This window comes from Jaculus jaculus, chromosome 2 (assembly GCF_020740685.1).
Source record: "Jaculus jaculus isolate mJacJac1 chromosome 2, mJacJac1.mat.Y.cur, whole genome shotgun sequence".
Classification (NCBI taxonomy): Eukaryota; Metazoa; Chordata; class Mammalia; order Rodentia; family Dipodidae; genus Jaculus; species Jaculus jaculus.
Genome location: NC_059103.1, coordinates 58,707,305 through 58,729,135, shown reverse-complemented (window position 1 = coordinate 58,729,135; position 21,831 = coordinate 58,707,305). Strand labels below are relative to the sequence as shown.

General features: G+C 42.7%; 1 protein-coding gene across 1 annotated transcript in view; it reads left to right on the top strand.

Moving 5' to 3' along the window:
* Positions 1-21,831, top strand: part of Eipr1 (EARP complex and GARP complex interacting protein 1) — a 187,866-nt gene that overhangs the window by 12,680 nt on the left and 153,355 nt on the right. The window contains exons 2-3 of the mRNA XM_004656528.2: positions 1,552-1,635; positions 16,609-16,741. Coding sequence (XP_004656585.1) covers positions 1,552-1,635; positions 16,609-16,741 — 217 coding nt within the window. The remainder of the gene's footprint in view (positions 1-1,551; positions 1,636-16,608; positions 16,742-21,831) is intronic.

Genomic DNA, 21,831 nt, shown 5'->3' with positions numbered 1-21,831 from the left:
TTTTGGTGCTCACATGTCAAAGGCTCATTTTCCAGGGAACCTGACCATTTTAATTTTCAGGTCCTTTTCTGTTTCTTGAGAAAGGAAGAGAATATATGAGAATATGAATGGGCACAACAGGGCCTCTTGCCAGTCAAACCCAGACACAGGTGCCACTTCGTGCATCTGGCTTTATGTGGGTACTAAGGAATTGAACCTGGGCTGTCAGGCTTTGCAAGCAAGCACTTTTAAGTGCTGAGCCTTCTCTCCAGCTCCTGAAGGGCTATTTTTGATTGAAGTTAGGTTTATGATAAGTTTGCATATTATCTTTTTGTAGAAGATTACTAGTGTATTAGTTACTTTAATATTATTTTTTATTTTTAAATTTTTTAAATTCTATTTAAATGGACGCACCAGAGCCTCCAGCTCTTGCAAACGAATTCCAAACACATGCAACACCTTATGCATCTGCCTTAGGTGGGTCCTGGGGAATTGAACCTGGGTCCTTTGGCTTTGCAGGCAAGCACCTTAACTGCTAAGCCATCTCTCCAGCCCTACTTTCATATACTTGTGAACAAATACTTGACCAGAAGCAACTTAATGGAGGACAGGGTTTATTTCAGCTTACAACTTTGAAGGGGAAGTTTCATGGTGGGGAAGGATAGCATGTTAGTTCGTCACATTTCAACAAAGGGCAAACAGAGTGGGGCCAGGCTATAAAATCTCAGGGCCTACCTCCAGAGATCACTCCTTGCAGTAAGGCTTCATTTCCTAAATGTTTCATAACTTTTCCGAACAGTACCATCACCTGGAGACCGAGTCTTCAAACACTTGAGCCTGTGTGGGACTATTTATATTCAAACCACAAGGCTGGATCTTCACAGCCTAGGATCAGTGGTCTGCTTAGTCCCTTCCATGAGGTCAAGACCTGAGAACATGGACAGTGTGTGTGCTGCTCTCATCCCACTTCCTTTACCTGTCGCTGTGGCTCAGTGGGGCGAATGCTTTGCCAGCCTATTCTCCTGCACTCCCTCCCTTCACTTTGGCCACTTGCATCCCAAGTCCCATAACTGTCACAGCTCCCTGCCTTTCAGCCATACTTTGCAGACAACTGTCTGTAGGTGGGAGGTAGCCAGATGCTGGATTTGTTCTGCTGTGCATGCTCTGAGGTCTTGAGGCAGATCCAGGGTATTTTGTTTGGCGTTTCTAGTTGTTCTCTGCAAGGAAGTTGCTTTAAACCACCTATATTGCTATTATTGGAAGCCATTTTTTTGTTGTTTTATTTGATGAAGTAAATTTGTTGAACCATCTACTTACTGCTGAAATAATGGCCTTATTAAACAACTTCAGTATTGTGGTATAAATAATTTGTATCTTTATTGCTTATATTTTGTTCCCACTTACAGTTATTTTATAAACAAATTTGAAGTAGAATTGTGTTAACACATGTGTAGTTGCCTCCCAACACGGTACTGACTTGTCCTTCATCAACATTAGAGGCAATAAAGTGCCTTTTCTGTCTTTATTAAGCCTAACTTCGTAAATGTGTATGCATTTTCTTTCCTTCTGCAGGCACGTGCTCTAACACCTCAAACTGCAGAAACAGATGCCATTCGGTTTTTGGTTGGGACGCAGTCTCTTAAATATGATAATCAGGTAACTATTTTTGACAAATGCATACATGTTAATTGCTAAGCTTATTCTTAGTTTCATAACCATTTTGCTCTTGATTTTTCAAGCAACATTTGAGAAAAAATTTAATGCCATATAAACAAAATAAAACTTTCATTAGATTTAAATATATCTTTTCATGTCAAAGACCCAACTATGCATAATGATGGAGTGCAGTAAAGTTAACATTCTGCTTAGCGTTACTTTTATAGTTTTGTTTTGGTTTTGCAGTCACTTAGGTATAACTATGTATGTATATATGACTGAGAAGCAGTCTGGGGACATGGCCAGTGGGTGACCTCTAACAGCTCCTAGTGTGTAGCTGAGCCTGGATCAGGTCACAATCCCATCTCAATGTAGAGTTCTAGGCTGTTACTGCCACTTGGTCCAGGTGGGTATATAATGGAAGAAACTCATTTGCTGCTGTGGCCATTACGGTGGGCACTCAGGAACTCTGGGTTCCATTTATGACTTAGTATTAAATGTGTGTTGTTGAACAAAATTTCTCACTTTTTAAAAAATTTTTATTAGCATTTTCCATGAATCATTTTCTATATTGCTAAAATGGAGAGTGTTTTAGTTACGTTCTCATTGCTGGGACAAAGCACTTGACCAAAAGCAGCTGGTGAGAGGAAATTTTTTTTTTTTAAATTTTAGCTTACAGTCTTGAGGGGAAGCTTCATGATGGTAGGGGAAATCAGAAGCTGGACATCATTTCTGCCACAACAGGTGGAAAACAGTAGCAGGAGAGTGAGCCAAGCTCCGGTGGGGGAGGGGGGGCTGGCTATAACATTGTTAGGCCCACTTTCAGCAATCTACTTCATATAAAAAGGCTCCACTTCTCAAATGGTGCCACCTGCGGGATCAAGCATTCAGAACATGTGAATTTTTGGGGAACATCTTGATTCAAACCACCATGAGGCCAAGCTGCATGTGATGGTACACACCTTTAGTCCCAGCATTTAGGAGGTTGAGGTAAGAGGGTGTCTGTGAGTTTGAGGCCAGCCTGAGGCTGCAGTGGAGGGAGACCCTGCCTTGGAAAACCCAAAATAAAATAATAAAATGGACATAAACACATCTACTTTAGGCCCCTCACAGAAAGGCTATGGATATTCTAAGTCTGTGCTGGAAAAGTGTACATAAGTGTACATGTCGACACTTCTGCCCAGTCAGCATTCTCAACAGGGCAAAGTCATTACATTAGCTATCAGAGAATATTCATGCTGGATAAGGCACAGTGAAATTGTCACACATACAGTGCAGAGGGGTTTAAAATTGACATAATCATTTGGCAACTAATTTGATGATGCATATTTAGATAGAGCTTTTTTTAATTTTTTAATTTTTATTTTTTTAAATTTTTTATTTTTATTTTTATTTATTTGAAAGTGACGGACAGAGAGAGAGAAAGAGGCAGATAGAGAGAGAGACAGAATGGGCACGCCAGGGCCTCTGGCCACTGCAAACGAACTCCAGATGTGTGCTCCCCCTTGTGCATCTGGCTAACGTGGGTTCTGGAGAATTGAGCCTTGAACCAGGATCCTTAGGCTTCACAGGCAAGTGCTTAACCGCTAAGCCATTTCTCCAGCCCGAGCTTTTTATAAGTAAATATTTCTATTTTTAATTTATAATTTCTATATCTAAAGCCTAGAAAAAAATTTACACATAAAGAATGTTGCCGGGTGTGGTGGTGCACACCTTTAAACCTAGCACTCGCAAGGCAGATGTAGGAGGATTGCCGTGAGTTCAAGTACAACATGAGACTTCATAGTGAATTCCAAGTTAGCCTTGGCTAGAGCAAGACCCTACCTCAACCCCTCCTGCCAAAAAAGGAATATCAGTTATGATGGTACTTATAATTAGAAAAAGTCCAAGTAATTAGAATTTCAAAATGTGCAGATATCAGATTGAACAAAACAAAATTGCTATTTCTAGCTGGAGAGATGGCTCAGGAGTTCAGGTGTTTGCCTGCTGAGCCTGATAGCCTGGGTTTGATTTCCTTTTACCCATATGAAGCCAGATGCACAAAGTTGTCACATGCACCTGTAGTTCCTGGAGTTCATTTGCAGTGGCAAGAGGCTCTGTGTTTCAGTCAGGTTCACATTGCTGGTAGAAATCACCCAACCAAGAGCAGCTTGTGGGAAAAAGGTTTATTTTGGCTTACAGGCCCGAGGGGAAGCTTCACAATGGCAGGGAAAATGATGGCATGAGTAGAGGGTGGACATCACCCCCTGGCCAACATAAGGAGGATCATAGCAACAGGAGAGTGTGCCAAACACTGGCTTGGGGAAACTGGCTATACCATCCATAAGCCCGCCCCCAACAATACACTCCCTCCAGGAGGCGTTAATTCCCAAATCTCCATCAGCTGGGAATCTAGCATTCAGAACACCTCAGTTTATGGGGGACATCTTACTCTAATCACCATACCCTAGTATGCCCCATTCTCTCTCTCTTTCCTGTGCAAATAAATAAAATATAAAACAATTAAAAATTGCCATTTATGATGCATTATGTCTTCTTCCTGGGAAAAAATGTTATTAAAGGCTGACTCAGAGATAAGACCCACCATGACAATAGCATACATCTTTTTCAAAGGAGATTAGGGGAGTCAGAGCCATGTACACTGCCCAGGTGATAACTATACAGGGTCATGTGGAGTCCATTGCTGGCTGTGCTCTGAGTGCCAATGGTGGGAATGCTCAGTTCCCTGCCCTCTTGCTGCCCCAGACTGGAAGGCAATGTGAAACTCACTGTTGGAGTATGGCTCAAATTTGACCTCCTGACTTATCCATGATTATTCTTCCAGCGTGGGTGGGGTAGAATTTAATGTACACTACTGGTTTTGTTCTGTCTTCAAGGTCTTTTTTCTCATCTACTTACTTACTTTTTAATTCTGCCTCTTTAATGAGCCTGAGCTAGTCTTTAAAAAAATATTTGTGTTTGGAGTTGGGTGTGGTGGTGCACGCCTTTAATCCCAGCACTCAGGAGGCAGAGGTAGGAGGATCGCCGTGAGTTCGAGGTCACCCTGAAGTGCAGAGTGAATTCCAGATCAGCCTGGGCTAGAGTGAGACCTTACCTCGAAAAAAAAAAATTGTATTTGTGTGCGTGAGAGAGAGAGAGAGAGAAAATATAAGAATATGGCCTCCTGCCCTGTAAACAAGCTCAAGATACATATGTAACATTGTGCATCTGGCTCTGTGTGGGCACAGCAGAATTGAGCCTAGGCCATAGGCATTGCAAGCAAGTACCTTTAACCTCTGAGCCATCTCTCCAGCCATAGCCTGCCTGCCTGCTTGCCTTCCTTCCTTCCTTCCTTCTTTCTTTCTTTTCTTTTGTGTAGCATCACTTTTTAAAAAATTTATTTATGTATTTATTTGAGAAAGACGGTGGGGGTGGGGTGGGGAGAATGGGTGTGCCAGGGCCTCCAGCCACTGCAAATGAACTCCAGACGCATGTGCCCCACTGTGCATCTGGCTTATGTGGGTCCTGGGAAATTGAACCAAGGTCCTTTGGCTTTGCAGGCAAATGCCTTAACCACTAAGCCATCTCTCCAGCCCATGGATCTTTCTCTCTATCTGACCACCTCTGGGCCTTGGCTTTCAGCTCAGCTAGGCTCTCCAAGTTGGAAGGAAGGAGGAGGGCAACCTTATGTCTCCCTGGCTCAGTAGGTGTAGAATCATTTTTTGAGCATGTTGTGAATAAAGGGGACCTTCTTAGTTTTATTAGTGAGAGGTACATATATAATTTTTCTTATAAAAGGTAAAAATTTCTGGGTGTAGCAGTGCATGCCTTTAATCCCAGCTTTTGGGAGGCAGAGTAGGCAGATCACTGTGAGTTTGAGGCCACCCTGAGACTACATCGTGAATTCCAGGTCAGCCTGGGCTAGAGTGCAACCCTACCTCAAAAAAAAAAAAAAAAAAAAAGTAAAAACTAACAGAGGTACATTTAAAAACTAAGTGATATTAAGAAAGAATCATTCCAGAGACAAAGTTCATCAATCTGGTATCTAATTTTTTCTTAATTTTTTTGATTTTTTTTTTTGTGATAGGGTCTTGCTCTATCCCAGACTGAACTAGAATTCACGACGTAGTCTTAGGCTGACCTCAAACTCACGGCGATCCTCCTACCTGTCTTATTTTTAAATATTTTATTCATTTTGTAGACAGAGAGAGAGAGAGAGGGAAAGAGAAAAAGAGTAGCATAGGGCCAGGGCCTCTGACACTGCAGAGGAACTCCAGAGTCATGCGCCACTTTGTGCATCTGGCTTTATGTGGGTACTGGGGAATCTATCCTAGGCTGTCAGGCTTTGCATGCAAGTGCCTTCAACCACTGGGCCTTCTTTCTAGCCCTGCCTTCAGTTCTTTCTGAAACAAAGCACAAGCTGATTCATCATTTTAAAAGGTCTTTAAAATTTCTCCCCTCTTTCTTCAAAATTGAAAAATTCTGATCTTACTCAGGTTAGTTTCCTAGAAGCTTTTATAAGAGAGTCAATAGTATGTTTTATGATACACCTTGAATTAGCATATCTCATATAAGCTGGGTGTGGTGGTGTAAACCTTTACACCTTTAATCCCAGCACTCGAAAGGCAAAGATTGGAGGACTGCTATGAGATTGAGGCTACCCTGAGACTAAATAGCGAATTCCAGGTCAGCATGGGCTAGAGTGAGACCATCTCTCGAAAAGGCCAAAATTATATACATTTTTTATTATATGCTTGCCTAGCTTTATTTTATGTATAGTATGTTGTGGTGTGTGTGTGGTATATGATGTGAATGAATGCACATGCATGCACTGTGTGCACATGTTTGCAAAGGCTAGGGGAGGACATCCTCCTCTTTTGCTTTTTCACCTTATTTCTTTTTTCTTTCTTTTTAAAAATTTGACTATCAACTTTACTGAGGTATAATTTTTTTCTTTTTAATTTTTTCAATAGGTTTTTTTATTGACAACTTATGTACTTACAGACAATAAACCATGATATTTCCCTCCCTTCCTCCACTTTCCCCTTCACAGCTTGGCTTGCTCTCCATCATATCCCCTCCCTCTTTCCATTAGTCTCTCTTTTAATTTGATGTCATCATCTTTTTCTCCTATTATGAGGGTCTTGTCTTTCACCTGGAGCTCACCATTTACACTGGATGACCAGAGCCTCAGCAATCCTCCTGTCTCTATCCATCTTTAGGGTTACCTGTGTGCATGTGGCCATGCCCAGTTTTTCACGTGGGTGCTGGGGATTGAATTCAGATCCTCATGTATGCGCAAGTGTTCTTTCCAACCAAACCATTTCCCCAACCCTTAAAGCTTAATACAAAGCTAAAAATATATACACAGCAGTGAACTTAGCTGGAGACAGACATGTGCTTCCCCAGCACGTGGTGCGTAGTACAGGGCTGTCATGTGCAGCTCCGTGATCATAGCTTCCTGCTGGTTGCAAACAGGTGCAGAAGAAGAACTTGTATTTTCTTAGCTTTTAGGACATACAGGTCTTTTCTTACTTAATACCACTGTCACCTGAACTGATCTATGATTGGCAGGGATCACGAGCCTTACAGGATGGACAGTTCTGAGTTTTCTCTGCCTGTTTCATTAGTGAAATTTCTAGAAAACAGATGCCAGTTCTTGGATCTTATGAAATATTTTCATATTAAGTGAGTTTTTATCCTATGAATCAGCCTTATATAAAATCTCAACTCTTGAAGGTAAGCAAAGCCATATGTATAACTTAAATTTTATAGAAATGTGTGTGAATATTTGATATGCATGTGATTGTTTAGTATTTTTTTGAGTGTTTGGTATTTTTTTTTCTACACTCCAGTCAGTGATGGACATGGATGCTTTGCAAGACTACTGTGTGGCCTATGGTCATTTTCCTTTCCAAGTTGCTGTTTACACAGCTAATGCAGGCTGTGGTTTCCAGCTGCAGCTGCAGCTTTCTCTCATGGTTGGAGGCAAGGCGAAATCTGATAACATGTGTCTCTGAGCTTACCTGCCACTGTCTTTGTAGCAGAGTATATTTCCGAAGTGCTGATTGTTCCCTTCTGCTTCAAAGAAAGCTGGGTGCCCTTATACATAGGTTCAATTTGTATAATAGAGAAGTCCTGAGTTCCTTGCTAAGCACACAAGAATGAACCGATATTTGTGCCCTGAGTCATGTGCACAGTGAAATCGTGTGCAGCTAATCACGGCAGGCTATGAAGGTGCTGTGCATACTGCAAGGGATAGGATGGATGGGTGTGGAAGCTCAGGCAGACAGGCAGGGTTTGGGTCAGAGGGCTTTGTGGTAGTACACTTTCCCCACACCACACATCTCCCTATGCTTTCATAGGTAGTTCCTATTGTTTATGTAGAATAGTCGCCTTCCTCCTGAGGAAGTCAGGGTGTGCCAGGTGATGAGGACTGGGGTTTGTCATCTCACTGCTTGGTGAGGATGTCATGATCAGTGTCACCATAAAGGATGACAGAGCAGCTCCCTTCTTTCCTGGGATGACTTTAGTTTTTTTTAGCCACAGCTCTGTTGTCCATATTTATGTTTTTATGTGTGTGTGTGTGTGTGTGTGTGTGTGTGTGTGTGTGTGTGTTTTGTTTTTCCATGCTAGAGATTGACTCTAGGGCTCGGCACCTAGACAAATACTACCACCAAGCTACATTCCTGACTCTTCTGTGTTTGTGTTTGGATTCATGATCAGCTTTGCTCTCTTGGTCCTTCTGCCTTAGTTACCCTTGAAATCTCCTGGGTGCTTGGCAAAAAGCCAGATTTCTTCTTCTACTCCAAGTGATTGAGCCTAGGTTTCTGTTGGCTTATCTTTTTCTTAACTCTCTTCTCTTCTGTCTCACTTTATTGGCTCTTTCTCTTCCTTTAAGAATAAAAGGACATGATACCCTAGATGATTAAAGCATGCAAGATTGTCTAGCTCTCAGTGAGGCTGATCAGAGGCCCATGCCATGCACCTTGAACACATCTCTAGGTCATACCTTCATTAGTGTGGGCTGATTTTCCTACAGGGCCCACCCTAGTTGAAGACTCTTTCTAGGTTCTTTCTAGCTCTGAATTTCCACAAGTCTAAGATGCATGTCTATGACACCTAGAAAATGTGTGACCCATTCTTCCTAGGTTCCTCTTTTGAAAACCTCCCTGGTCCACTGACATTCCTACTGTAGTTTAGCTAAGCAGCTTCTTCAGCCCTGGGCAGAGATTTATAATCTGCTGCCTGGGGTTTTTGAGTCTTTGTCTTCACATGTGTTGCTTTCTGTGGTGGTTTGATTCACATGTCCCCCATAAACTTAGGTATTCTGAATGCTAGGTTCCCAGCTGATGGAGATTTGGGAATTAACACCTTCCAGAGGCAGTGTATTGTTGGGGGTGGGCTTATGGGTATTATAGCCAGTTTCCTCATGCCATTGTTTGGCACACTCACCTGCTTCTGTTGTCCACCTGATGTTGGCCAGGAGGTGATGTCTACTCTCTGCTCATGCCATCATTTTCCCCTGGCAACATGGAGCTTCCCCTCGTGTCTGTAAGCGAAAATAAGCCTTTTTCCCACAAGTTGTTCTTGGTTGGCTGTTTTTCACCAGCAATGTGAACCTGACTGCAACACCTTTCTTGAGAAGACTCTCCTTTTCCCCGTCTTTTCCTCCTTCCTACAAAGAAGTAGTTTCATCTTTGCTCTGTTCTTTGGATCTTTTGTTTTGTTTTTCAAGGTAGGGTTTCACTCTAGCTGAGGCTGACCTGGAATTCACTATGTAGTCTCAGAGTGTCCTCAAACTCATGGTAATCCACCTACCTCTGCCTCCCCAGTGCTGGGATTAAAGGTGTGCGCCACCATGCCTGGCTGCTCTGTTCTTATCTAACCTTCCAGATATATCTTTAATGTAAGGCTTACATGTAGGACTTAACTTCATTCTTTCCAGTATGTGTGTTTCTCTAATTCATCTTTATCCCTCTTTTAAAAAAATTATGTGTGTGTGTAAGAGAAAAAGAGAGAAAGAGAAAAAGGAAGAGAAAGAGAAGATGAATGAACATGGGTGCATCAGGCCTTCTTGCCACTGCAAATGAACTCCAGATGAATGCAACCAATACTTTATGCATCTGGCTTTACATGGGTACTGGGGAATTGAACTAAACCAGTAGGCTTTGCAAGCCAGCACCTTTAACTATGGTACCATCTTCTCAGCAACTGTCCTCTTGAAAATCGCTCCAAAAGGCAAAGCCACACAGTCAGGTGTCTAGCAGCAACCCCACTCCTGGTACCACTTTACTGTTGCAGTCAGGTTCATATTGCTAGTAGAAATCCCCCAACCGAGAGCAGCTTATGGGAAAAAAGAGGTTTAGTTTGGCCTACAGGCTTGAGAGGGAAACTTCATTATGGCAGGGGATAAAGATGGCATTAGCAGATGGATATCACTCCCAGGCCAACATCAGGTGGACCATAGCAACAGGGGTGTGTGCCAAACACTGGCAAGGGGAAACTGACTATAATACCCATAAGCCCGCCCCCAACAATAATAATGCCTGTAGGAGGTGTTAATTCCCAAATCTCTATCAGCTGGGAACCTAGCATTCAGAACACCTAAGTTTATGGGGGACACCTGAATCAAACCACTACACCTTCCTAGAGCTTATGACCTCCTCAATCAGAGTTTTGACCAGGTTTTCAGTACCAGACACGAATTCTCTCCCATGGAACAGGCCTCTACTCCAATCAGAGAACATTTGTTTTCCCCTATTGAATCTTTTTGTGTATGTCTGTGTAGTTTTGCGAGGTAGAGTGTCTCTGTAGCCCAGGCTGACCTGGAATTTATTATGTGGTCTCAGGGTTGCCTCAACTCATGGCAGTCTGCCTTTTGAGTGCAGGGATTAAAGCCATGCACCACCATGCCTGGTTAAGTTGTTTTCCCCCATAACAGACATGCCACTGTTGTGCCAGTTGGCACATTTGTCTTGCTGGCCAGCTGTAAGGCTTTCAGGGTTCTTCTGGTTAAGATAGTTCATCACATCTCTCCCTGAAAAGGCTGCATGCTGCATAGACCTTTTCAGCGTCTTGACAGCTAATCAATAAGGAGGAGGCTTTCGGCTCAGCTCCAGCTTGATGTCTCAGTGTCCTGCAGCTCAAGCATGTGAAGTCTGCAGCAGTAGGGTCTTACCATCTAGTTCTGTGAGCAACCAAGAGCCTTGGCAATAAGCTGCAATGTTTTTGGGGCAATTGGGATCTCCTTGGCTAACAACTCAGTGGAAGATGTTTTACCCATGGCTTTGAGAATTTTCTAATAAAAGAAATCTATGACTCCTGGACAAAGCATTATCTACCTGCATAAGGTAGGTCTGCCCAAACTTTCTTTTTCAACACATATATTATTAACTAGTAAGAAGTAGGTTTCTATATAGCTTATTCATAACAATGTAAATTTTGATTTGCCATCCTCCCATCCCTTCTCTACTCTATCCTCTCCCCTGACTGTACGTATACCATTCCACCCCCAGCATTCTGCCCCTCTGCCTACATATCTACTGTAAGCCCTCCCCTCCCTTTCCTCCCTCATAGCTTCTTTCTAGCTTCCTGGCCTTGACTACTGACTTTGACTCCAACTCACATACAAATCTAAAACCATGTTTTTCATTTCATTTCATTTCATTTATTTGAGAGAGAGAGAAAGAGGTGGGGGGGGAGATAGATAGATAGATAGATAGATAGATAGATAGATAGGGAGAGAATGGGCACGCTAGGGCCTCCAGCCACTGCAAATGAACTCAAGATGCATGTACCCCTGTGCATCTGGCTTACGTGGGTCCTGGAGAGTTGAACTGGGATCCTTTGGCTTTGCAGGTAAATGCCTTAACTGCTAAGCCATCTCTCCAGCTCTGTGTTTTTTTAAAATAATATTTTAAAAAATTTATTTGAGAGAGAGAGAGAGAGAAAGAAAGGCAGATAGAGAGAATGGGTGCATCAGGGCCTATAGCCACTGCTGTGCATTCCAGATGCATGTACCACATTGTGCATCTGGCCTATGTGGGCTCTGGGGAATCAAACCTGGGTCCTTAAGCTTTGCAGGCAAGTGCCTTAACTGCTAAGCCATCTCTGTAGCCCTCACATACAAATCTAAACATTCAATTTTGTATCATAATTTTAAACTTGAGGGACTGTTATCAGTGGCCTTAGCTCAGCACAGTTAAGTTCTACCCTTAAGCATTTCATTATTGGTGATTTGAAATACATGAGTTTGATTTTTATTATAAACAAATAATGCCTTTTTAAAATCCAGATATGACATAAAGACTTCATAATAATGGGTGAGGCCCAGCTATCTTTTCTGCCCAGCTTGTCCAACAGCATGGGATCTATGCTGTGCCCTTTGATCTATGCTTACCTTGGCAAAAGAACATCTTCATGGTGCTGCTTTGTTTGGGAACAGGCCTGTGGCTGCATCAGCTATTTAATCAACCTTTCTTGGTACTTCCACAGCGGTGGGGTACAGGGTGGTGCCCTGAGAAAAGAGAGTCAGTGCTATCTCCTGTAGTCAGGAGCTACCCCTCTCTCCTTGCTGAGCTGCTGCACTGCAGCACACCTGTGTTGCTGGAGCACTTTGGTGCAGTGAGCTGCAGAGCTGTGCTGTAGAACCCAGAGGCCTCCTGATGACCCTGTCTTGCTTCTGTTCAGCTGCATCAGAAGAGGGACCTTAGTACTTTGAATCTTGGTTTCATCACCTATAGATTTGGTTCGGAATGCTGTTTATAGGATTGTTTTACAGAGTAAAGGAATTGAGGCAAGTAAAAGGCCAGGAGCATTGTACATGTCAGCCATGTTGCTTTTGCTGTGATTTTTGTATTGTGGTGAATATTCCACCAACCTTGTTAGTATTATTTTTAACTTCAAGTGAAACTTTTCATGAAAATATATGCTTAGGGATTGTCCAAAATATACAGGAAAGTGTCAAGACTAGAGATGAATTTAGAAGTGAAGCTTAGGGGCTGCTGTCATAGAGTGTGTCAGACCAGAGGGAGGCTTTTAGGAGTAGTGTGCATTTACTGCTGTTCATCCTGTCACCATTAATGGGCAGTCAGAAGGCCTGTGGCGTTGGAGGGACAGCCCCTCATGCAGGGTGCTGTCCTATGTTGGGCAGACCTGCCCAGTGGAGGCTCTGCTGCTCTGCCTGCTGCACTCCTAATGTTGTAACATCCTCACAGATGTGGCATAATGGAAAACATAAATGCATTATTTTTTTTTAGTATTAATGGATTTCTGATAATAGGAAATTGTCAAATACTGAAAGAAAAAAAAATCCCTAACATCACAAAATTACTTCTGATTTTGTACATTATCTTTCTAGCTATGTATACATGTGATGGGTTTATGTAGTTGCCTGCCTCTTACATCTGCTTTTAAAGTTGAATACATTTTTTTGGCATTTATAAGCATAATTTTTTAAAGACACATACTATTCTGAAACACAGCTTTTTTTTTTTTTTTTTCCTTTTGAGGTAGGGTCTCACTCTAGCTCAGGCTAACCTGGAATTCATTATATAGTCTCAGGGTGGCCTCGAACTCATGGTGATCCTCCTGCCTCTGCCTCCCAAGTGCTGGGATTAAAGGCGTGTGCCACCATGTCTGGCTTGGCTTATTTATTTTTAATTTTTTGGCAGATCTGAGGAAGACAAGTGATTGTTTCACTTTTAACAGTTATATGGTTCTAATTTCCATATTATAATAGACCTCCTAAAAACATTATACAGATTACACCATCCATAGCTTTTCTGGGATTAGTTGTCACCACTTAAATAAAGTTGGCTAAAATTTTATTTGATAGCAGAAAGTTTCATTTGAAAAATTTTAAGTCATTGGTTATAATAAAGTGTGATTTCTGCTCACTTATTTTGTTACTTCCATCTACTTTAATGAGATCCTGTTAGGTGGAACATACATATGTCAAAGCATATATATGTGTACTATAAAGCTTGCCTTATACTCAGGGTACATGTTCCTTGACATCCTGCATACTCAGGTAACTGTCACTTGGTTGTCTTAAGCCCCATTGTAAGTGGTCCAAGCAGCTGAGCTTTGTATTTTCACAAGACAGAAAATAGATCTATGGGCATGGAGTAAGAAAAAAGCCCACCTAGCTGGCGGCCTGGGCTAGGGAGCTAGGGATTTGTCTGAGCCCTGTGTAAAAGGAAGATTGCCCCGTGGTCTTTTCCTTGTCACTCATCCCTGACTGTGTGTCCTTTCATTGCTGTTTCCATTTTGTGACTGTGCCACAATGTACTCACCCATCCTATTGTAGGTGGCACTTGGACATTTGCTGTTTTATTCTCTTGAGTAAACCTGCTACAGACTTTCTTACACCTGGCTGTTTTGGTGTTTGGTGTTGTATAACCCATTATACCATATGATTGTACGCTTTAGGGGTATGAGATGTTAGAATACTTAGCTTTCATTAAGTACTGTCAAATATTTTTCTCTGTAATTAATGACCATGTAATGCTTTATAACTAATAATTGGTGGTTATTTTATTTTATATTATTTTGGTTTTTCAAGGTAGGGTCTCACTATCCCAGAGCTGACCTGAAACTCACTATGTAGTTTCAGGGTGGCCTCAAACTCATTGCGATCCTCCTGAGTGCTGGTATTAAAGGTATGTGCCACCACGCCCAGCTTAATAGGTTTTTATACATATAACGGTGGACACAGGAAACAAAAGTTCACAGGTAAAATATCCTCAAATGCAGAGTGTTGCATTGATCTTAGATGTGTCACTTGCAATTTAGAAGCTGCCCACCAATGCATATTTCTGAACCTTTTGTGAAAGCTAGCTACACAGGACTCCGAGGACAGAAGATCTCACTGACACACTGCTTTTAAAAGATAAGAGTAGTCCTTGTTGGATGAAGGTATGGCTTAGCAGTTAAGGTGCTTGCCTGCAAAGCCTAAGGACCCAGGTTTGATTCCCTAGTACCCATGTAAGTCAGCTGTACAAAACAGCACATATGTTTGGAGTATGTTGCCCATTTTCTCTTTTTCTCTCTTTCTTTATCTGCCTCTTTTTCTCTTCCTCTTTCACACATAAACAAATAAAAAATATTTTCTAAAAAAGAATCATAACTGTTAGTGTCCCCCAGGAGAAGGGGACAGCACCTGTGTGCACCACATTCTTCTCGTGCGTGGCTGGACTTCTCTTGTGCCTGTACATAGCTGGCACCAGCCTCTTCACTGTGAGTGGGAAGCTGCAGTACAGAGATCTTAGGCCATTCTGGGCTTGAATTTTACACTGAGTGCAGAAATGGGGCCTCTGGCTGCAGAGGAGAAAGAATCCATAGTAAAGCAAGAAGTCATTTGAATCACCATGTGGACATGCTGTTAAGTACAGAGGAAACATTCAAAATAGTATTTAATGTTTGTTTTGATAATAAAAGTAATTCACATTAGTCACAAGAAAATGTTAAAAATACAAACAAAGGGAGAGTGAAAGGGAAAGGTCCTCTGGTACAGTCTTCAGAGTGGTTCCTTTAGTCTTCTTGGTGGGACATGTGCTTTTGTAAACAAAAAAAGAGATGTTGTAGTTGGGTGTGGTGGTGCATGCCTTTAATCCCAGCACTTGGGAGCAGAGGTAGGAGGAGTGCCACAAGTTCGAGGCCACCCTGAGAGTACATAGTGAATTCCAGGTCAGCCTGAGCTAGAGTGAGACCCTGCCTCGAGAAAAATAAAAGCAATCTTGTATTTGCGATTTTTTTTGCATGTTCCCTTTTCTTTAAGTCTGTATTATGAACATCTTTCTGTGTTATCTTGTGGCTTCATAGGATTATATTGTAGTAAACACCAGCAGATATTTGAACAGTTCCCTGTTGTTGAGCATTTAGGTAGCTTCCACTTCACTACAATAAACAATGCCAGAATGAACTATCCTGGATATGTATCTTTGTGCTGATCTATTAATTTTTTTAAATTATGTTTTCTCATTGGCGTGAGTATTGATAAGAGATTGAATTTAACAGTCATTTTAGTTCCTGTAAAAATTTCAGAAAATCATGGAAAGCATATATAACCTTTTCACTCAGAGAACTAAATTTTTTTTTTTTTTTTCCCGAGGTAGGGTCTCACTCTAGCCCAGGCTGATCTGGACTTCACTATGGAGTCTCAGGGTGGCCTTGAACTCATGGCAATCCGCCTACCTCTGCCTCCCAAGTGCTGGGATTAAAGGCGTGTGCCACCACGCCCGGCTGAGAACTAAATTTAATTCCATGAAATTAATATTATGTTATCATAAACTTCTGACAGATGCTGGCCTCATTTAAAAAAGAAGTTGGGGTGAGTTGAGGGGGTGGGGGAAATAAAAAATAAAAAAGAAGTTGAAAATGTGCTTAAAATACAATCCTTTTCCACTTCAATTATTTTTGCCTTGATTTGAGTTTTGCCTGCAGAGAGGGCAGTCATGGTGCATACAGTCTTTTCTAGGCATTAGTCCATATGGACACTTTCCCTCTTTGGGCAACAGTTCCTGTGACACTCAGTGGGTACTCAACTTTACTGGTCAGCTATCTCCATGAGCACTCACCGAGCACAGGTTCCCCTAGAATACTCTAGGCCTCACTGGACAACAATCCCTTGCCACTTTCTTTTTTTCCCCTCCTGAAGCCACACAGCACGTTTGAAAGTCTCCTGTGACCTGGACAGCGTTGGACAGCTCGGTCTGACACTAGCATGTCTTCACCTGGACCACTTGGAGACAAGTGTGTGGATGGGAGAAGACTATAGGGCAGGAATCTATAGCTTGCCGTTGAAAAGTCTGCTTGGGGACTTGCCACTTTGCTTTGTGAAAGTAAGAGTTGCACCACAGGAGTGTGTACTGTCAACAGAGCAAGAGCCAAAGGTGTATCTGCCACAAGTGTGCATGTGGTTCTTGCATATGTTTAAGATACTGAGGGAAGAGTTGGAGACCCTGATGTGTTCTCTTCTTATGTTTGTAGATCCACATCATAGATTTTGATGATGAAAATAACCTTATAAATAAAAATGTCCTCCTCCATCAAGTGGGTGAAATCTGGCACATGAGTGCCAGTCCCTCAGACAAAGGCGTGCTGGCCACCTGCTACAACAAAAGTAAGTGCAGCTCTTGTGAGATATTATGTATCAGCTACAAGTATCAGGGAAGATGGATGTTATATCGCTGATGCTTCTGTGGGTGATTTATAAATTTGACCATTAGTGAAGGTGCTGCTTGCACATAGAGGCTGTGACACTGTGTTTCTGGAAGTTATAGTCCTGAGGTTCTAAGATTGGAAGCTGGGGTTATAACTGTTTTGGAGCATTGGCTCCATGTCAAGGTGCCCCACACCAGAGATTCCCAAATGTCAGGCTCTGTGCTGGTGAGCCACACATCCCAGCTCCCCAGGGATCTGCCTTCTTCCCACTGCCCAAGTACAGAGAACATAAGGAGAGTCCTCCTCTTCCTTCCGGTCCTTTCATGGCGGCCATGCTGTGTGCACATGCAAGTTGTGTATTTGTGTACCTTGGTAGGCTTCCTGTTGCCTGCCACCTGGCTCTCCAGTATATGGGACCTTCAGCATTTTTGTTAGTCAGATACCAGGAACCCTGAACTGACACGACATCTTCCTTAACTCCCTTTGTTCTATCTTTGTCAACTACTACTTTCTAAGTGCTGATTTTAGGGGAAAATAGCCCCTTAGCTCTCTTCTCATTATGTAATTCAGAATAAGGTCTTTTCACTATATAGTCTTTAAAATGTCTGCTTGGGGCTTGAGAGAGAGCTCAGTGGTTAAAGGTGCTTGTAGGCAAAGCTTCCTGGCCTGAGGTTCAATTTCCCAGACCCACTTAAAGCCAGATAGAGTGGCAAATGCGTTTGGAGTTTGTTTGCAGAGGCAAGAGGCCTAAGCATGCCCATGTGCTCTCTCAGTAAAAATATTTTTTAAAAAATGCTAGCTTGCTTTTTTTTTTTTAGTTTTTCTTTCTTTCTTTCTTTCTTTCTTTCTTTCTTTCTTTCTTTCTTTTGTCTTTCTTTCTCTCTCTCTCTCTTTCTTTCTTTCTTTCTTTCTTTCTTTCTTTAATTGACAACTTCCATAATTGTAGACAATAACCCATGGTAATTCCCTCCCTCCCCCACTTTCTCCTTTGAAACTCCACTCTCCATCATATCCCTTCCCCCTCTCAATCATTTTCTCTTTTAATTTGATATCATCATATTTTCCCCCTATTATGGTGGTCTTGTGTAGGTAGTGTCAGGCAGTCCAAGGTCATGGATATCCAGGCCTTTTTGTGTCTGGAGGAGCACATTGTAAGCAGTCCTATCCTTCCCTTGGCTCTTACATTCTTTCTGACACCTCTTCTGCAATGGACCCTGAGCTTGGAAGATGTGATAGAGATATTGCAGTACTGAGCACTCCTCTGTCACTTCTTCTCAGTACTATGGTGCCTTCTGTGTCATCCCAAAGTCACTGCCACCTGAAAAGAGAAGGTTCTCTAGCCAAAAGTGAGAGTAGCATTAATATGAGTATGAATAGTAAGAGAAGTGCTTACTGGGTGAGCATTGTTTATGTATTTATTTAGCAAGACAGCAGTAGATATTACACCCCTAGGGCTCATGACTACCGCTATTGTAGGTTTTCAGTATCAGGGTTGAATTCTCTTCCATGGAGTGGGCCTCTAGTACAACTAGAGGGCAGTTGGTTTCCCCTATAACAGACGTGCCACTATTGCACCCATTGGCTCATTTGGCATGGCTGTCCAAATATAAGGCTTGTGGTGTCCACTGTTGGGTTTCTCCACTGGTGATTTTTCTCTCTCCCTTTGAACTGCATGCAGTGTGGCTTTTTCCAGCTTTCTGTCAGCTGGTCTACATGGAGAAGGTTGTCAGCTCAGAGAAAGGGGGGGTGGGGGGAGAAAGAAAGAAAGGAAGAAAGAAAGAAAGAAAGACAGAGAGAAGGAAAGAAAGAAAGTGATAGAGAGATGGGGTCTTTATGTGTGTAGCCCAGGCTGGCCTCCGATGTGCTAGTGTTATAGGCATGTGCCACTATGTCCAGTGTTCCTACTATGATAGTTTGAATGTAAGTGTCTCCCATAGCCTTAGGTATTTTTGGTTAAGCTTCCTATTTAGTCCTCAGCAGGTGGAGCCCTGCTTAGGGGAGTTATGTCACTGAGGGCAGATCTTGAGTCCAGTGCTGCAGTTTGTATAAAGCCAGCTTGAGCTCTGGTTGTTTGTTCTCCCACTTGTGGATGTATGATGAAGTGAGCGAGGTTGCTCTGCCATGATGAGGCTTCCCCTCAAAACTGTAATCCTAAAGTAAGCCCTTTTCCTCCCATCAGTTGATTTTGCTTAGGTATTTTGTTCCAGCCACAAGAACGTAACTGCAATGCCTACCCTGCCTGCTGTCTCCTACCTGCTGTAGCTGCTGTTCCCCATATCCTACATCTTTTACTTTATCTTTTACTTGGCATCACTCTATTTATTGGGAAGAACCTCTCATGCGAACATTCCAGTTTCTTCCCTTGACATCACTGACTGACCTGTGCTTCTTATACATGGTGACTTGGCTCTTCCTTATGTGCCCCCCACCCCAGCATTTCTGAGATAGCAGTATCTGTTGAGACTCCTGCCTAGTCACTGTGTTGAACATCTAGGGCAAACACTGTTCAACATGATAGGAATGGACTCCCCAGTTGAGTTCCTTGTTTGGCACTTTGGTTTCCCTGGATCTCTGAAGGTATGTGTGGCCACCTGATTCTGTTTGTGGCAGCTGTCCCATGGCTACCCCATCCATTCTGGCTTTTGTGGTCCTTTTGCCTCCATTTGTCTAGTCCATTATACCCCCTTCTCTTCTTGGAGGAGAGTGCATCCATTATTGCTTGGAGAGAGCCACATATTACTATGAATGAAAACAACTGGCATTTTCTAGAAAGTTCTTTGGGAGCTGATGGGCTTTTTGATTAACTCAAATCAAGTGACCTTCATTCTACCTCTGTGTCATCCCTTCATTTACCCTGTTGTGGAGCCATCACATGGAATCCCTTTTCTTGGCCATATTCATCCAGTTAGAAGCAGACCATAGGTCTTGTGGCACTTAGGAGAAATGGCATAAAGGTGAGTCTTGGCCTATGTGCTTAGAGCCACTTTTCCCCTTCCTTTATTGTTTTTAAACCTTTTAAATTATTTTTATAATTTTTTGTTTATATGTTTTTATATATTTTTTAATTTATTTTAGAGAGAGAGAGAGAAAGTGAGTACACCAGGGCCTCTAGCCACTGCAAACTCCAGACACATGTGTCACCATGTGCATCTGGCTTATGTGGGTTCTGGGGGATCGAACTTGATCTTATGCTTCACAGGCAAGTGCCTTAGCCACTAAGCCATCTTTCTAGCCCTTTTTAAACTTTTCATAGACAACCTCCTTAAATATATGCAATATACCCTGATCATTACCTCCTCCCATCAGTTTCCTCTGTTTCCACCTCCCCTAACCCCCTCCACAGGATACCTTCTTTCCAACTAGCTTTTTGTTCTAGGATATTCCTCTAGCCCAGGCTGACCTGGAATTCACTGTGTAGTCTCAGGGTGGCCTTGAACTCATGGCAATCCTACTCTGCCTCTCAAGTGCTAGGATTAAAGAAATACTCCATCACGCCCAGCTCATCATTTTTTCTTTAACCCTCCTATTATGCAGGTCTTGTGTAGATGGCATCAACCACTGTGAGGTCATGAATATTAAGGCCACTTTGTATCTGGAAAACAATATCCCAAAGCATTCTTCCCCTTGCTTTGGCTCTTACTTTCTTTCCACCCCTCTTCCACAGTGTCCCCAAGCCTAGAGATAGCTCAGTGCTTAGCACTATCCTGTCACTTCTTTCAACACTTTGATGAGTTTTGAATCTCCTAATAGTCACCACCATCTGAAAAGAGAAGTTTCTCTAACACAACTGAGACAAACATGCAACCAGACACAGCTTATGGGAGGAAAGGGTTTACTTCAGGCTTACAGATCTAGGGAAGTTCTATCAGCGATGGAAGAAGCTGGCTCCTTTATGTGGGTCCAAGCAGAGACCCCACCAACAGCCAGCACCACCAGCAAGCAGGAACCACCAGAGCTTTAACTGCCCTTAACATTCCTGATAGTACTGGACTGGAGATGTACCCCCAAGCACACCTTAGGGTTGGTTCCCAGGATCTGCCCCTGGATCTGCCACTTTAGCGGAGATCTCCTACTAGGGTCTCAGATAGGAAGTTCAGTCAAAAATGACTATGTCTGTGGGGTCATATGTTTACATTGAGGTATTCCAACTACCACAATAGCCATAAATATAAATATTTAGAGGGCAGTTCAGTGGGCATAATTAGCTAAACTACAGTGGTAGTCTCCCCTAGGGCTTATGACCTCTCCAGCCATAGGTTTTGATTATATTTTCAAGCAAGTGCCTCTAACTGGTGAGCCATCTTCTTAGTCCCTGATTAGGTTTTCAGTACCAGGTATAAATTCCCTCCCATGGAGTAGGTCTTAGGTTCAATCAGAGAGCAGTTGGTTTTTTTCGTAGCACATATGCCACTACTGCGTCATTTGGCACATTTTGCCTGGCTGGCTTCCATTTACATTAGCACTGAGGAAGTGAAGTTTACAGGGTCGATTGCTGGTTAAGACCTTTAATGACTTTTTTTCTCCCACAGGCTGCATAGTTCTTTCTAGCACATTGACAGCTAGTCAACAGGCAGAAAAGCTTCTAGCTGAGCTCCAGCTTGGTTTCTCAATGTTCTGCAGCCCAAGCATGTAGTATCTTTAGCAATAGGGTCTTATCATCTAGTTCTGGTGGGCAACCCAAAGCCTTAGAACCAGTTCTTGACCTGAGAGTCTTGGCCGCAGTGCCTGCTGGGCATCCCAGGTGCATTGTCTGAGCAGGTGAGTGTGAGTGTGCTCTGATGCTACTGTTCTGCTCTGCAGGTCTCCAGCTTGAGTTGGGGTACTAGACAAGTTGCCTGATTTCATATGCCTCCATACCTTGGTAGCTGGGCAAAGTAGCTGTGGACATTGGAGGTTCCAGTGCCCACCAGGTGTCTCTCTGGAGGCTCTGGGTGGGCCTCAGGGCAGGATTCTCCCTAGTCTGGTTGCCATCTTTTTTTCTTCATTCTTTCTTCCCTCACGGTAGGGATCCATATGTGAAGCTGAGTCATCTGTCAGCCTGCTTCCTGA